The 16,440-nt window shown below is 61.9% G+C and overlaps 1 protein-coding gene across 6 annotated transcripts in view; it reads right to left on the bottom strand.

The window, feature by feature from the left end:
- Positions 1 to 16,440, bottom strand: part of NFATC1 (nuclear factor of activated T cells 1) — a 106,295-nt gene that overhangs the window by 63,727 nt on the left and 26,128 nt on the right. For all 6 annotated transcript variants that reach the window (XM_019423609.2, XM_019423610.2, XM_019423617.2 and 3 more), the window contains exon 3: positions 12,974 to 13,133. In XM_019423609.2, coding sequence (XP_019279154.1) covers positions 12,974 to 13,133 — 160 coding nt within the window. The remainder of the gene's footprint in view (positions 1 to 12,973; positions 13,134 to 16,440) is intronic.

The raw sequence follows: 16,440 nt of genomic DNA, 5'->3' as shown, positions 1-16,440 counted from the left end.
GGAGGGTGTGCCCAGACACACAGTCGCGTGCCCACGCACACGCACACACTCGCACCAGGGCTCTCCCACATACCCTGGAGCACTGTGCTCGGCTGGGAAGGTTCGTTGCCGGCCGGCGGCAGGGACACACGCATCCTTTTCTGCCTCGACAGGGTCCCACGCATCTGTGGACGTGGACATCACCAAAGCAGCTTTTTCATGTAAAATCATCGCGCTTCCGTCCCGATCCACGGGTGCCTGATGCACACAGACTAAACACGCGTCTGACACGCGTGTGCACGCAGACAGGGAGCGCGGCTGAGCCGAGCGCGGACGTGAGCCCGGGCCTCCGCGGAGGGACGGGAGATGCCACGGCCGTGTGGTGGGTGCGTGGGCAGAGAGGCCGAGGGGCGCCTTCCCTGCCCTGCCCGTCCGCTCGCCAGGGGCCTCACTGTGGCCGCGCACGGAGAACCCGCACACGACTCCTTTCGAGGCCGTTCCTGCTGATGCGGCTTAATCCCACAGAGACGCCTCTCCTTTCTGAACTGAAAAGCTCTTCCTGTGTGCACACACGACTGTCCCCAGAGGAGCGCCGTTGGGTCGGGACGGCAGCAGCCGCGACCACCGAAGTTCTCGCCTCCTTGTGGGGAGGGCGCCTTCGGGCCTCGGCCGATTTCGTGAGCTTTAATGAGAAACCCCTACTCCGTGCTGGACTCGAATCTATGTTTTTGCAACAGAAAACATAAAAGTAAAATCAGAGGCTGATTAAGGGGCAAATTTTGCCCCTAGGTGTTCCGTTCTGTGACGTCTAACGCTACAAGACCTAAATGAGTCTTTGGCCGAAACGGTCTCTCGTGCGGCTGAGGCGGGTCGGTGGCGTGCGGAGGGCCCGGTGGCACTCAGGCGGTTTGGAAATGACAGGTTAGAGCCCCCCCGGGACCCACGCTGGCACTGCTGATTGCGCGCAGCGGACTGTGGGTATAACTTCCCCTTTTAAAAACATGCTACTTCAGTGAAAATGGGAATACTTAAGGTTTAGCTTGGGAGATAAACATCTATTATTTAAAACACGAAGTTCATTTTAAGAAAGTAATTTAAATACTTCACGTGCTCCGCTGCATGGGTTTTCTGCCTCTGGCACGTTTTAGTATCTGTAAAACGCTATTTATAAAATTACCTGTCATAACAATGGCCTCTCTTTGCTTCAACTAAACTAAACAAAATGCATTATTCCGTTTTCAAGCTATGAGAGCCGCTAAGTTTTCTACACGTGCGTGTTTGTTTTTAGCTCCTGTGCTACCTCAGCACTTGTGGGGCAGTGACAGGCGGGTGACAAGTGGGGCAAGTCCTCTCGCGCTGCCGCTCGTGCTCGGGCAGGTGGGGCCGAGTGAGCCGCTCGCACAGAACCATCCGTCCGAAGGGAAATTACGTCCATCTGGGTGTTGGATCCGAATCTTCACACGACGCCCCAAAGAGGAGCCGTGTGGAGAGGGAGACCCGGCCCCCAAACGGGATCCACTTGTTACCCCCACGCTTCTGGCCACCGTGCTACCCGCGGGGCGTGAGCGCGGCTGTCACACCGGATCCCGAATCCTCACGGCCTACGCCCGCGCTGCTCCCCCGCCCCCCACAAGGGTGTCCTACATCCACACAAATTCCTGCCAAATAACGGGAAGGAAGATCCCACGTGTCTGCTCGCCGGCACCATCGCTGGACACGGGAGGGGACGGGGCTACACCGACCACGGCGGGGCCCGGGGATCGGCCGTCATGCCAACTCACATCTGTGACCTCCACGGCACACAAACGGCCAGTGCGTCAGATGCCGACCCCCCACTCCCGGAGGCCGCGTTAAGGGGAGCGGGAAACGAGAAAACCACGAATGAGAACGGAACCACCGCGTAACACGTGGGGCCGAGGTTGGCGGAAGCCCCGACTGAGCACACGTGACGGGTCCACGCAGGCCTGTTTTCTCCAAGCAGCCGGCCCCACCTCTCTCGGCCGGGCCTCCAGGCAGCTGCTAAAAACAGCGGGCAGAGCTATCTCTGAGCTGTGCCTCTGCTGAAAAGTAAGTGTGCGAGGGGCCGCAGCCTCCCCGCCTCACCACGATGCCTGGGATAAAGCCGCCAGATAAAGACGGTACGGACCTCAAGAGGCTGGCGGTGTTGTGCGTGCACGAGTATACACACGCAGAAGCACGTGTCTCGCAAGACGGTGTGAGCATGTGCAGACGCGTGCTTGTGGGGAGGCATGAGCAGGTGTGCCGGGTGTGGGTAGAGGGGGTGGCTGTCCCGTGGAGAAGCGGGTGGGGCAGGACGAGGCGACGGCCCAGGTGCAGGCCCCACCCTCCCTCACAGCCCCCAAACACCTGCAGGAAATCCAGGCAGACTTCCCGCAGGCAACGCCACAAGTCATTTTCAACAGCTTTACTGAGGCAACGTTTTCCACGGCATAAAATTGACCCGTTTTAACCACGTAATGTAAGACTTGTAGTCTCTCCTAGAAAAAAGCTCAGGGACTCAAGGAAAGCAGCTAAAACAGGCTGTTTTCTGATGTTGTTAACGTCGGCACCACACTGCCTTCTCGGGAAGGGCCAAGGGAGACTCGGTTACCATGAGGACCGTGTACCGCACCGGGTCTCTCCGAGCCGCTGCCCACAGTGGCCCTGAGCAGGGGGCACACAGCACCTCGTCGCCATGAGGCCCGGCTTCTCGGAGGGCAGAAACGCCCGAGGTCGTGGGGTCAGATGTCCGTCACCTGTGGCTGTGTCCACACGCTCTTGGGTCCATCTGTCCCTGTCTGCAGGGGGCCGGGGAAGTGATTAGCAGGTGTGACCAGCCAGGCAGGGCCAGGAGTGGCTGCACCGTGTGTCCCAGACCCGGGCCCTCCCTTCTCTCGGAAGATTGGAAAGTGCCGGCCCCTTGGCTGGCCGCAGCTAGGTCCAGAAGGACCTAGAGTCACGGACAAAAGTGGGTCCTGGCACACGTCCGAGGGAGACAGAAGACGGAGGACTGTGGCTCTCGCCGGAAAATCAATTATGTGTGAGTCTAACGTCCTCACAAAAGCAGCTGTGCCGTCAGAGGGGGACAGAGGATGGAACGGAGGGGGGGCGCTCAGGCAGGAGCAGAACCTCTGACAGACCACGGCAGCCCGCCCAGCTGTCCCTGGGCCCCAGGGCCCCCCGGGGGCTTTGGCCTCGGTCTGTCTCTGTCCCCTTTCCTCGTGACCGTGCCGGAGGGCCTGGCTGCGGGGTCTGGGGTGGGTGTGGGGTGTGGCCAGCAGACTCCACGGGAGGCAGGAGATGGGACACCAGCGAATGGTGCCACGTGAGGCTGCGCACACCATCCTGTGGCCGCATCTGAAGAACCGGTAATTGGAGCAAAGAGCATCCACGGCGGGGAACGGGGGGCTCAGAGGCCCGCGGACAGAGCCGTGAGCGGCTCCGGGCTCTGCAGCCTTGCGTCTTCCCAGCACCTTCCCCGGGTGCCCGGTGCACCTCCAGATCTGGGCACGGACCCACGCGACGTGGGCTCCAGTCTGGAGGTAACGGATCACAGACCTGGTGATGGACGCCCCAAACCCTGTGCCACGGAAGGGGAACTGGGGGGGGGGGCCCACTCCCTCCACACACAGACACACACACACACGCACGTGCATGTGCACACACATGAAGTACGCACGGGCTCACACACGTGCACACACGCGGGCACATCTACCTGTGCGTGCACGCAGGCCTGTGAGCGTACACACGTGTGCACGCGTGTGTCTGCGTGTGCACTACACCCAGCAAACCTTCTGGGTTTACACCGCACAGTGTTACGTAAGTTCTCGGGATTCCTCCCGCGAGGGAATCCTTTGACTCGCACGAGGTTTGCAGCGTGAGCCAGATCTAGAGGTGCTCGCCGCCAGCCCACGAAGCCTTCCAGCCGTGGTTTTCCAAGCTGACAGTCACACACGGTTCTAGCGACAAAACGGCTCTGAGGGGCTGCACGATGTTCCTTTCAGGAAAAAGCTCATTTCTAGGGTTCCCCGCGTTGGGTGTATAGAATTTTTCTACCTTTCTGAAAAAGCGCAAAATAAACAAGCCAAGGGCTGTGGTTAACGAGTCCATCGTCTAAATATTCAGGACACACGACACCAGAGACCGTGCCCGCCCAGGACCACTGGCCACCGCCCGTGGGCGGCACGGGGACAGTCGCTGCCTCTGTGGCTCATACTCACTTCCGTTAATGGGACGGTTACATTTTACGACAGATTTTAAATTGTTCAAGGCCTTGAATGGCCAACTGTTCACTCAAAACCCCCTACACTTTACTTCACGTCAGCGTGGGCGTGCATCTTGGATGAGACGTGGATGAAACTGCTCGGCTGTCCCTCTCCCGGGGCCTGGGGCGCTCACCGGACGCACACACGGGCGAAGGCAGGGTCTGGAGCACCTGCCAGCACGTCCCGTCCCACCAGTGAGGTGCTGCATGGGGCAGGGGGCAGGCGCCAGGCAGGGCTGGAGCCACGCGTCTCCCGGCTGCCCCGCTGCGTCCCGGGATGGGGACGTGGTCTCCAGGAGGGAGGGGCTTTGAGAGGAAAAGGTGGACAGCGTCCCGTGGCTCCGCAGTTGTGAGGCCTTAGCTGACTCGGTTTCCAGACTTGACTGCAAGAAACATAGGTCCCGTCTTCACTCGGGACTTGGCCTCAAGGACGCCCAGCCTGCGAAGCTACCTGAACGCACGACCCCCGGGGCTTCAAGAGCAGCTGTGCACTGTTCTCGGGCCCTGGCAAAGCTAGCCTGTCGTTCCAGGGGGTCAGGGGCGCCAGGCACACGTCCGCCTCTCGCCACGGGGCTCATCTTCTTCCCCATCGAGACCTCAGACCTGCCCCCACTGACGACGGGGGAGAAGAGCTCACACACGTGGGTCCGACGAGGTCAGCGCAGGGGCTCACCTGGCACCGGGACCACGGCCAGTCCGCAGGCACGGTTGGCGCGTGTCCCTAATTCAAGGACACGTCCAGACGCCGAGAGAGGTAAGGTCCTAGTCCACAGGCCGTGTTTCCCGGGACGCCACTTTCCGGCACGCCGTCACCGTGAGCCTTCCTTGCGAGTGGTTCCCATCCAGCAAGTGACCGAGCAGGAGCTTCCGGCCAAGGGCAGGGAGACGGGCAGAATCCCCGGGGCTTTGTACGGCTACAGGGCACAGTGGTTGTGTGTGAGCGCTGAGTGGAACACACGGTCTCCAGCTGGTTCCGGCTGAGCCGAGCGCGGGCGGGCAGAGGCCAGAGGGAGGGAAGGGAGGCTTGGGCGGCAGCTCTGTGGCCGTGCGGGCACCTGCCGCCCGCTAGCCCACCACACACAGGCGCGTCGTCCCTCACGGGAGCAGGGCAGCCGAGGCCACCGAGCCCCGACCCCTGCGGGCTGACCCTACAGACGGGACGGCTCTGAGGTGACCCAGAGACGTCACCCGCGGAGCCGGCGGGCAGGATTCACACAGACACGCGTGGGAGCATCCAGAGGAGAGAAATTACATTACTTCTGGATCAAAGAACGTTTTGCACGGAAACACTACATTTAGTGTTTCTAATTAAAAACATGCTGAGAAGACCCAACTTTCTGCTGAGGGAAAAATGATCTAGAAACAGAGCGCGTAAGAGCCTCAGAAACCATTTGGAAATGTTAAACTACAGCAGCAAACATAACTTCGGTGACTCCAGAACCCAGAGCACCCCCAGGAACCTGGCCATGGTGGAGAAAACTTCTGGAAACTTCCATCTTCAAAGAAAGGCCCATCCAGCGGTGTGGTAGGTGTGGCGTCTACACAGGCACAGACTCCCATGAACTCACGGACCTGCCCACTGGTGGCCTGCCCTGGAGGAGAGGGTGTCTGGGACCCCCCTCAGGACCTCCCGGCCCCACAGGGTGCCCCCCCCCCCCCCGCGGAGGCCACTCACCCCCCAGCCAGGCCCTCGGTGTTTGCCGTCAGTGACCCAAAGGACAGCGAGGGCAGGGCCCCGGCACATCGGCTGATGGAGGTGCTGCACAGCCTGCTGCCCGCAGCCCTCCTCCCTGCACCCAGTGCTGCTGAGGGGACACCGCCCGCGAGGCCGGTCAGGGCGCGACTGTGGGTCCCACCTTGGCTCTCTCAGGCCGCAGCTGGACCGAGCGTCATCTGTGCTGACGCAGAGCAGAGCCCAGCGTTGTCCCGGAGCAGGGAGAGGGACTGGGGGGAGCCCGGCTCGGCGGGACTGCGGCTGCCAGCCCGGGACACGTGGCCGACGCTCAGGGACAGTCACGGAACAGCAGCTCAGGAAGGAAGCGTTCTCCAGTCCACAGACTGCTCTCAAATACGGGACAGACTTTAAAACCACAGGGCAACAGACGAAAACCCAAGCATCTGGACAGTCGGTCACCGGCCACCCGCCTCCTTGGCGTGCAGGAGCGCGGAGTCCTGAGCTACCTGCGGCCCGCAGCGGGGGTCTACACTGTAGGTCTCAGCACGTCCGCCTCTCCCTGCGTCGCCCTGCACTAGTGGGGCCCCTGGGGGACAACAGCCGGGGTAGAGCCTGGCTCACAGGCCGAAGACCAGCCCCGCCAGGCACCACAGGCCAAGGGCCAGCCAGTGGGAACGAAGGGGGACCTCAGAGCACACGGAGCAGGGACCCCCTGCCATGCGCAGCCCCACCCGCGGGCACCAGGCGCCTGTCACTTGGCCGCCATGGGGAGGCACAGCTGGGATGTGGATTTCCCAAGTTTGACATGTTTATTAAAGATGATAATTTCTTGGGGCATCTGGGTGGCTCAGTTAAGCATCTGACTTGATTTGCGCCCAGGTCGTGATCTCACGGTTCGTGAGTTCAAGCCCCGATCAGGCTCTGTGCTGACAGGGTGGAGCCTGCTTGGGATCCTCTCTTCCCCTCTCTCTCTCTGCCCCTCCCCTGCTCGCCCTCTCTCTCTCTCTCACTCTCTCTCTCAAAATAAACTTTTTATAATTCTTCACCATTGTCTCCGGTTAAATTGCCTGGCGCCACCCCCCCCATCACACCCTCCCCCCCCATCACGCATGCGCCTGATGTCACGTTTCTGAGGCACAGGCACGCATCTGTACGTGGAAGAGTCCCGCACGCTGCTCTGCCCTCAGAGGGCCTTTCGGAAAACCGCCTGAGAACACTCTTTTACAGTTTCCACAGCCTGCAACAAGAAAGCTCAAGTGCTGAATCGAGATTCCTGGCGGCTTCCACTGCAACGCTACTCACGGACTTTATTCCCAGGGGGATGTCTGGGCGGCACGGAAACCAAAACCACGCTTCCATCAGCTTGGTGGAACAACCAAACTCAAACGGGCGTCCAGGAGCCCGCCTGAGTCCGTCTGCCTTCTCTGCACACCAGCAGGTGGCAACAATATTCCAAGGACCCCCCCCCCCCCAAACTGAGATGACAACAGACTGGCCACCTGAATGGCACTACTACAGTGACACAAGGCACTGGGGCACCTCTCTCCACGGTCCCAGCGGACGTCTCTGGCTTTCTTAAGAGGGACGAGCCCTCGTCGTCATAAAAGCTGGTAACACATTTCAGGGGTGCTGGGCAGGTACAACCATTGTGGACCCACCCGTGTTGGGGGCCAGATGGCCCCCCTGCCTGACCAGGACAGGGCGGCACCTACAGAATTGTGTGTACTCAGCAGACCACCTGCCTGGGCACGCTGCAAGGGTATGGGCGGCCCCGGGAACGTGGGTCCACACCCCCTCCAAGTCGGCCAGACTGGACTGCGGGGGCCGGCTGACATTGGCTTGGGGTCAGAACTGCGTTTGAATCCCCACTGCGTGAGGGCTCCGTGGGAGGGGCCGTTCCGTGGATCCCGACGCTCCCACCCAGCCGGGCCTGTGAAAGATTGTCATCAAGTACTAGTTTATTCCGGCAACATCTATCTCTCTGCCTTTTGTGGAAATCCTGGCTTTCCGGGTTAGCAGCCCTGTCTGGACAGAAGCGACACCTGCCGTGACAAGCCAGGTAGCAGACGACGGGGCGCACGTCTGGGTGAAAGACCGTGCCGTGGGCCCGGGCAAGCCTCTCTCCACCCGCCCGCTCACGCCCAGGTTTCTCACCCCACAGCTCTGCAGCCCCACCGTTCAGGCGGGTGAGACAACAGCAGCGAGACTTTGCCAGCCCAGCCTCCAGGACGGGAGAACGTGGGCTCTTCCCCAGTGTGTCTGTCCCCGGGCTGCAGGCCTCAGAGGCCTCACATTACAGGGACACTTGCCACGCGCCTGCTGGGGCACAGCTCAGCCCCGATGCACCCGGGGCAGCCTGCCTGAGCCTGAGGCCAGGGTGGTCCCCGGGTCCCTCGAGGCCCCCGCCCTCTGCTCCAGGGCCGATTCTGGCATCACCGGGCAGGACTGATGCCAGCCACCGGTCACCGACCACCCGTCACCAACCGGGAGCCTGGAACCGACAACACCAAATAAAAGTCTAAAGTGCCGTTTACGACCTCGCGAGACTTCCCAAGGCTTCTCGTCTCAGTGACCTATTAATTATTCACACAGACCCGGCCTCCTGTGTGGTGGGCTAGATGCTATCAGACAGTTATTTCGGGAGCTTGGTAAACAGAGCTTAATTCTCTGACCCCTGGCTCAGAGGGCAGCGATGTCCCCCAGGTTGCTCCTCGGGTCCCTGCAGGGCAGCTGGGAACAGACAGGTTCTCTGCAGACGGGCCACCGGGCACAGCACAGGGCAGGGAGAGTAGGCAGCGGGGTCACACAGGAAAACAGAACAGAAAACCAGGGTCAGCAAACCCGTTTGGCCGGGAGCCCAGTCTGAAGGAGGGACCCTCAGGGCAGAATCCTCTGGATTCTCAGCGGCAACACTGGAAGAGGGCCAGCCTTCCTGCGCCCCCTGGGAAGGCAAGTCTCACGCAGGCCCTTCTGACGCCTCCCACCTTGCCCAGGACTCGGGGGCCTCGCTCTGCCGGACCCTCTGACGGCCACACGCCGGCCTCCCAGGGCCAGGACTACAGCCGGGGCAAGGCCGGCCCAGGAGGCCACAGGTACTAACGCGGGCCATCGGGAGACACGGACGCCGGCAGAGCCCACGTGACTGCTGAAGTCCCTTCCCACCCTCCAGTCCCGGCCCGTGCCTGGGAAGGAGGCACCTCCCGGAGGCAGGTGCACCGGGCGGCTCCTTCCTGCGGTCAGGGACACGGCTGACCCGGAGCAGGTCCTGCCCTGGGGCACGGCTGGGTGTCCCGTTCTGCACAGGGGCTGCGATTTGACGCACAGACTTGGAAACGCGGCAGAGCCTGGTCGTCAGCGGCTGGCACGGGGACGTCATGTTCCCATCAGGCTTCCCCAAGAACCGCCCCTGCGCAGCCTGGTGGCAAGGGCGGGCACCCGGCTTCCGAAAAGGGAGGAGCGGGAGTGGCGCTGGGCCCCCGTGTCAGGATGCACTAAAATGACTCCCCACAGGATAAAACCTGCGGTTAGCAGGCTTTCGCGGCACCTGAGAGGGTTTTCTATTTTCACGTGTTTTGTAATTACGCACTAACGCTATTTTCACCCAGTGTGCGGGCCACCGACTGAAAAAGAGAGCAAACCCCCCACACCCCTTCTTTTTAACTGCTCACCTCATACGTGCACAGACGGGAATTCACTTTCCCACAGATCCATCAGAAAAGCCTCCGTCGCTCATTTCTCACCCGCAAGAGACCCTCTCAGCACCTGACAGTTTCTGCTAGGCACCATTTTCTTGCTGTATTTCCCCCGTGAGGCTGGGGGGGCGTTCGGCCCGTTCAAACCCACAACCGACTCTTGCATTTAATCTGAAACAATCGTTCAGACGTTGTAAATGCCACTTCAAGTTCCGAAATCCTCGCCGTAACATCCACACGAGAGACTGGAGGCGGGGGTCCCGCGAGGGGCACAGGCGGACGGACGCAAAGCACCCGGAGACCCGGGCTCTGCTGGTCGCCCTCCCCGACCCCCAGGACAGTGGCCGCCGGCCGTGGACCGTCCTCAATCACACGCGCCAAGTCCCGGGCGTCACACGTCCACGCGGAAGGTGCTAACGTCTGCACGCGGCTGTCCCTACTGCAGGACCCGCTCCCCCTGCTGCGTTTACTTTCAAGAAATGGGGGTGTTTTGCTGCCGGATTCTCTCTTCTCCGTGAGCTGCTCCGCGGCCTTTCCTGTCCACAGCAGTGCACTTTTGTTCGGTGAAAACGGCTGCGGGAAAGGGAGTCGAATGTCTGTAGTTACAGAGCCGGGCTGATGCCCGCGTCCCCCGACCTCAGCCCGCCGCCGTGAAGGCGGGACGGAGAACGCCCAGCTGGCCGCGGTGTGTGCGTCCTGCAGCCAAGCAGGCAAGCACTAGTCAGCATGAAACGCAGGGCCTCAAGCACGGTCCCCGCAAACTCCAGCTGCTGATTGCCGTCTGGGCGGACGACCTTTCTCTCTGGGGCTCCTTCCCTGGCAGGCCTTCTGTTTATCGGAACGGAATAAAGTAAAAGCGTGCCGTGCCCTGCCAGGCGCCCTCCGGCTGGCCTCCTTCCCCCAGTGACCGGTCAGGGCTCCTGATTTCGTGGTGGGGGCCAAGCATTCCCCATCCACCGCCTGGAGCTCTGGGCAGGAGAGCAAGCCCGACCCCACACGGGCGCCCGAGAGTCACGGCGACGGGCCCGGGCAGGAGGGCCGAAGCTCGTCAGGAACGGAGTCCACCGACGTCACACAGCGGCCACGCTCTGCGGCCACACGTCCTCCCTGAGGTAGAAGGGTGATGCCTTCGGGCGGTGGACACTACCTGTCCCCGTCACAGTTACCAAGGTGCCCCCGGAACACCAGTGACAAACACTCCAGCTCTAACGCCAAATGAATCTTCTTCCCGTCCAGTGTTTTCAGTTGGGAGGCCAGCACCCGCAGTCACCCCCGACACGTGGGCAGGAGACCCCAGCACGGCCCGGCGGTGCGTGGCGCCTCTTCCTGGGGAGCGCGGGGCTCCCTGATGCCCAGGCGCCTCAAGGCATGTCCTCTGCTCTTCCCGTGTCCGGCATGAGGGTCCCCAAGACGTGGGAAGGCACAGACCGCACACGGCCCGCTCCACATAAGGGAGCCGAGGGGACCAGGCCTCGGGCCCACCCAGGAACTCCACGATCCGTGGTCTGTGTGGGCCACAGAACCTGCATTTCTAGCGACTCCCAGGTCAGGGCCCTCACATTGAGAACCTCTGTCCTTCAGAAAGAAGTCTTCAAACCAACCACTGAAACCACCGAAAATACCCAAGCCAAAAGCAGCGTCACGTGAATGGAATTCACCGAAACAGTGGCCAAGGGGACCTTTTGTTGCTCCTGATGATTTGCTGTTAGAGACGCCCTGGACGGACGCGGGGCGGCTGAGGTCTCCCCAGGCCGCCGCTCCAGGGACAGCGAGGTCTGGGCAAGAGGTACGGCCCGGGGCTGCGGGCACCTTCTCCTCATCGCCCCCACCTGAGCGGGCGGGACGGGGCCAAGCGGGAGTGCGGGCGGGACGGGGCGGGTGCGAAGTCTCTGCAGAGCCCCGTGAGCGGCCCCCTGGCTCTGCTGACACTTTACAGACTTTTACAGAAGAGCTCCTCAAAAATAAAACATTTTGATTCCGAGGTTATATTTAATTCACTCTTTGTTTGCCCTCAACGAAGGAGTAACAGCCAGGGTCACGGCTCCTAAGAGGCGCGGAAGATGGCCCACCGCGCACACTGCCCACGGGTGCCATCAGGGAAGCAAGGCCGGCCCTCTGGCTCCTCTTCCTCTTAACGTCTCGTCTGAATCAAACGTGTCAGCCTAGGAAGACGTGGGGAGAGGAGGCGTCCGACTGGACGCAGCATCAGCAAGGCTCCAGCCACCCACAGGACCTACATGCCACAGGGGGTGGCTGCCAAGCGTGGACCTGCCGGCAACAGCAGTGGGTGGGCCACCCCCCGCCAGGGGCCAGACCCACACGGACGACCCCCGGCCCCCACCCAAGGCCAGGCCCACACAGACGACCCCCGGCCCCCCGCCAGGGGCCAGACCCACAGGGACGACCCCTGGCCCCCACCCAGGGCCAGACCCACAAGGGCGACCCCCGGCCCCCACCCGAGGCCAGACCCACAGGGACGACCCCTGGCCCTGCCCGAGGCCAGGCCCACGCGGACACAGACGACCCCTGGCCCCCACCCGAGGCCAGACCCACACAGGCGACCCCCGGCCCCCCGCCTGAGGGACGACCCCCGGCCCCCACCCGAGGCCAGACCCACACGGGCGACCCCCGGCCCCCACCCGAGGCCAGACCCACACGGGCGACCCCCGGCCCTTGCCCAAGGCCAGGCCCACAGGGACGACCCCCCAGCCCCCACCCGAGGCCAGACCCACAGGGACGACCCCTGGCCCTGCCCGAGGCCAGGCCCACGCGGACACAGACGACCCCTGGCCCCCACCCGAGGCCAGACCCACACGGGCGACCCCCGGCCCCCGCCCGAGGGACGACCCCCGGCCCCCACCCAAGGCCAGACCCACACGGGCGACCCCCGGCCCTTTCCCGAGGCCAGGCCCACACGGACGACCCCCGGCCCCCACCAGGGGCCAGACCCACACGGACGACCCCTGGCCCCCAACAGGGGCCAGACCCACAGGGACGACCCCTGGCCCCCACCCAGGGCCAGACCCACACGGGCGACCCCCGGCCCCCACCCAGGGCCAGGCCCACACGGGCGACCCCCGGCCCTAGAGATCCCTGGGAATCCCTGAAAGTAATCCCACGTGCACACAGTCTTAGCTGCTTACAGCTGGGTTTAAGCTACGGAGCCGAGAGCTACATGGTCGTCCACTGCCAGCCACCGTCTTACGAAGGAGGAAAGCAGGACTGTACGCTCTCAGCTGAAGGGGCCAGGGGAGAACAGTTACGCTTTAAGAGAAAAAGAGAAGCACAGATAGAAGCACCACGAGCGGCGGACCAGGGGCCCCCTCGGGCTCCCGGCGCGTCCTGCGGCCAGCAGACCGGTACCTGCACGCTGGGGTGTCCTCCGGCCGACGCCTTCACGGCCCCACGGCTCCCCTCCGTCTCGTAGTGGGCTCTGTGGTGGGGCTTGGGCTGCACCTCGATCCGCAGCTCGTAGGGCCCCGAGCGCGAGGGCACCTGCCAGTCCAGGGCGGGGAGGGACGGGCTGCGGGAGAACACACAGGGCGTTAGATGGCGACGCCACGCACCTCCTCGCACGCGCGCCATGGCAGCGCCCCGCCACGTCCGACGTCCGACGTTCCCGTCGGGCAGGGGAACGACCCCGTGAGGCCAACGGTCGCGTGACCGGGACGCACGCCGCAGGCTGTCGGGTCCCGAGACGAGGTTCTGGCAGACGTCGCGCACGACCTCAAAATAGTTCCCTCCCGTCGGGATAGGCCTTTTTAAATGATTTATCCTCCGTGGCAGGACGGGTTCTGGAACTAACTGAAGATCCTTTCAAAGTCACCGAGGTACGAGCCTGACCATAGGAACGGGAGGCCACGGCCCCGCTCGCCGGCCGTCCAGGGCTCGCCAGCCCCCCTTCTAACTAGCTCGCGGTGACCGCACCCCAGCCCCCTCGACCCAGGGCCCACGCAGGACAAACGAGACGGCCTGCTCGCTGAGGGCGCAGACCCAGGAGAAGAGAGGGAAACCGGGGGTGTCACGCGAGGTCACATGTGTGCGCTGGCAAGGGCAAGCGTGTGCACCTGCCAGATCCCATCCTAAGAGCCACGGAACCACGCTGTCTCCTCGTGGCACAGAGGTTTGCTTTAACAGCCCCATTTCGTAGCTGCAGAGCTGGCGACCTTTGCAAAGGAGGCAATTTCCCCTTTGAAACCAGGTCCCGCTCTCCCGACGAAGTATATGCCTCAGGGCCCCACCCCTTAGGAAGCTAACGCGCAGCCCTGAGCAGCTCTGGGCCACCTGTGCTGGCCGTTGTGTCCCCCCCCACTGGACCGGGGTCTGGTCCACCGGCCACCGCGCTCCAACCACAGCCCGCTTCTGGGGGCCCCGTCTCCCCTTCACGCCCCTGCCTGCTGTGTGCGCGTCAACTCCGTCGTAACGAGATGCTGAGACAAAACCTGAGGCCCAGGGTCTCTCACTGTGTAGACAAACCTCAGGGATCTCTAGAGAAACCGATCCAGCAACTTGACCAGCTAAGAGTGGGGTAAAGACACATGTGCGCAGGGAATCTGCCCAGGACTAAAACGGGCCAAAGTTGGCGTGAAATGCCAGCGTCGCTTCTAAAGGGCTTACACAGCCGTCAAATGAGACTTTTCCTGACGAAGGAAACGCCTTGGTGGGTCAGAGGCATTTCCTAGACGAGGTTATCAGCCGAGCACCGGCTTCCGGTGACACCGAGGGCGGAAGGAAAGGCCATCTGGGAGGACTTCTGGGGAGGGGTCGAGGGCGGGAAGGGGGTCGGCGGGTTGCTCCCCTGCCCGGACGGACTCCGCGCAGCGCAGCGCGCAGGCAGGCAAACACCGCACCCCCGCTGTGGCGAGGGCGCCTCCGCTCAGTGTCCCACACACCAGCCCCGTGTGACCCTAACCGCTCCACCGACCTAGGTGAACAGAAAGAGAAACAAACTCTTGGGGCCACCTGCCTCCCGGAGGTAAAACCAGAAAGGGGGGGCAGGAAGGAGGTGGGAGGCACCGCGGCAGGTCCCTGGAGCGTGGGCCTGGGCACAGGCGCTTTCTAATCCCCTGCGCACTTGAACGTGACCGGAGAGTAAACGTGCCCGAACGACCCGCTCTGGGTCATCGGCGAGTGTGCCCACGGTGCGCTACCGCGTGGTCTCGCGTGATCACAAAGTGCTACGCTACGCGCGGTTAAAGTCACTGAAAATTTCCGGTGTGGCAACAGATGCAAACTCGTCTCCGGCTCAGAGACGGGGCCGAGCCCGGAGAGATATCTGGGGCCCTGGGGCCACAGCTCCGCGGTCCCCACGGGCCGGTCCCCACGCTGCCGCCCGGCCTCGGCCCCGGCTCCTGGGCTTTGCCCGCTGAACGTAGCAGACGACTCCGTACTTCAGACCCATCTTCGAGTTGATCTGATCCTCTCAGTGCAACAGGAAAAAGGTGGCTGAATCCATAAGTACGATCCACATGACCTGTAGAGACCACCTGAAGCTCTCTACGTGCACGCGCTCAAACATCTCAAAATCCTCCCCAGAAACGATCTCCACAATTGGATGTGTATCTGGGAGTATTCTCATTTAAAAAAGGGTGTATTTTAATAAAGTAAAATATGTAACCGGATACCCTGCCTTTTTAAAATTAAAGATGTTCAGCATTTTGGCATACTGTTAAACATCGGTTCGATCCCAGTATCCTATTTTGCCATATAAGTAACTGATTGCTACCTCGCTGCTCGGATTCTGGGTTGTTTCCAATTTGTCGCTATCACCAGCGAGGTGAACGGCCAAGTAAGAGGCCTAGGCCACCTTCCTGGTCACATCAAAGGCAGCAAACACTTGAACCTCTGGATGTGTCTCCAGACGTCGCCCCGAGACACTCCGGGAGGCCCCTCATCGGCCGGGTCGTGCGTGTGGAGAACCCGCTGGAGAACGTGCTCCATGCACGTGGCCCATCCTGCCAACACATCCCACCAAAGACCTTGCTGGGGCCTCGTGGTCACAGACACACCAAGTGCAAAACAGCCCGTTAGATATTAATAACAAACACTTCAAACCAGCAGCACTAACCTCTGAAGATCTCAGGAGGCTCCATATCTGTCTGATTTCTTTTTTTTTTAATGTTGATTTATTTTTGAGAGAGAGAGACAGAGCAGGAGCGGGGAAGGGGCAGAGAGAGAGGGTGACACAGAATCTGAAACAACTCCAGGCTCCGAGCTGGCGGCACAGAGCCCGACGTGGGGCCTGAACCCACAAACCGTGAGACCATGACCTGAGCTGAGTCGGACACTCAACCAACCGAGCCCCCAGGAGCCCCATCGTCTGATTTCTCATATGCATTTTTCCGAAGACAACGCGTGCCCCCAACCCCTGGCCTGAAGGCCTGGCGCCCAGCCCAACAGACGGCCCGGTCCTGCCGCGTCCTCCAGATCTGCTCCGGGTTGACGGTCACCGTCCTTAGTTCTGTTCACACTCATTTGAAAGTGACACGTAATGATTTCACAATTGCAGGACACAGGTCTTGTAAACTCCGTGTGAAGCACAAACCGGTGAAACAGCACAGGAACACCAGCCCCGTGTAAGGTATACAGTTGGCCAAAGCTGCTTTTAGCTTGAAGAGCCCGAACTCGTTTCGTCCCCCAAGACCACTGGTCGAGGTTCAGCTGCCGGGCCTGGCGCAGAGGGGACTCTGGGAAATCTGCAACCACAAAGAAGCAGCGTCCTGTGGACGCCCTCCCTCCCCCGCTCACTCCCTCTCTCTCCTCTCTCCGACCCTCCCCTGCTCACTCTCTCTCTTCTCTCTGTCCTTCCCCCACTCGTTCCCTCTCTCTTC

This window comes from Panthera pardus, unplaced genomic scaffold (genome assembly GCF_024362965.1).
Source record: "Panthera pardus isolate Hobbes unplaced genomic scaffold, ASM2436296v1 HiC_scaffold_15, whole genome shotgun sequence".
Taxonomy (NCBI): Eukaryota; Metazoa; Chordata; class Mammalia; order Carnivora; family Felidae; genus Panthera; species Panthera pardus.
The sequence above is the reverse complement of the archived record's forward strand: the minus strand, read 5'-3'. Positions and strand labels throughout refer to the sequence as shown.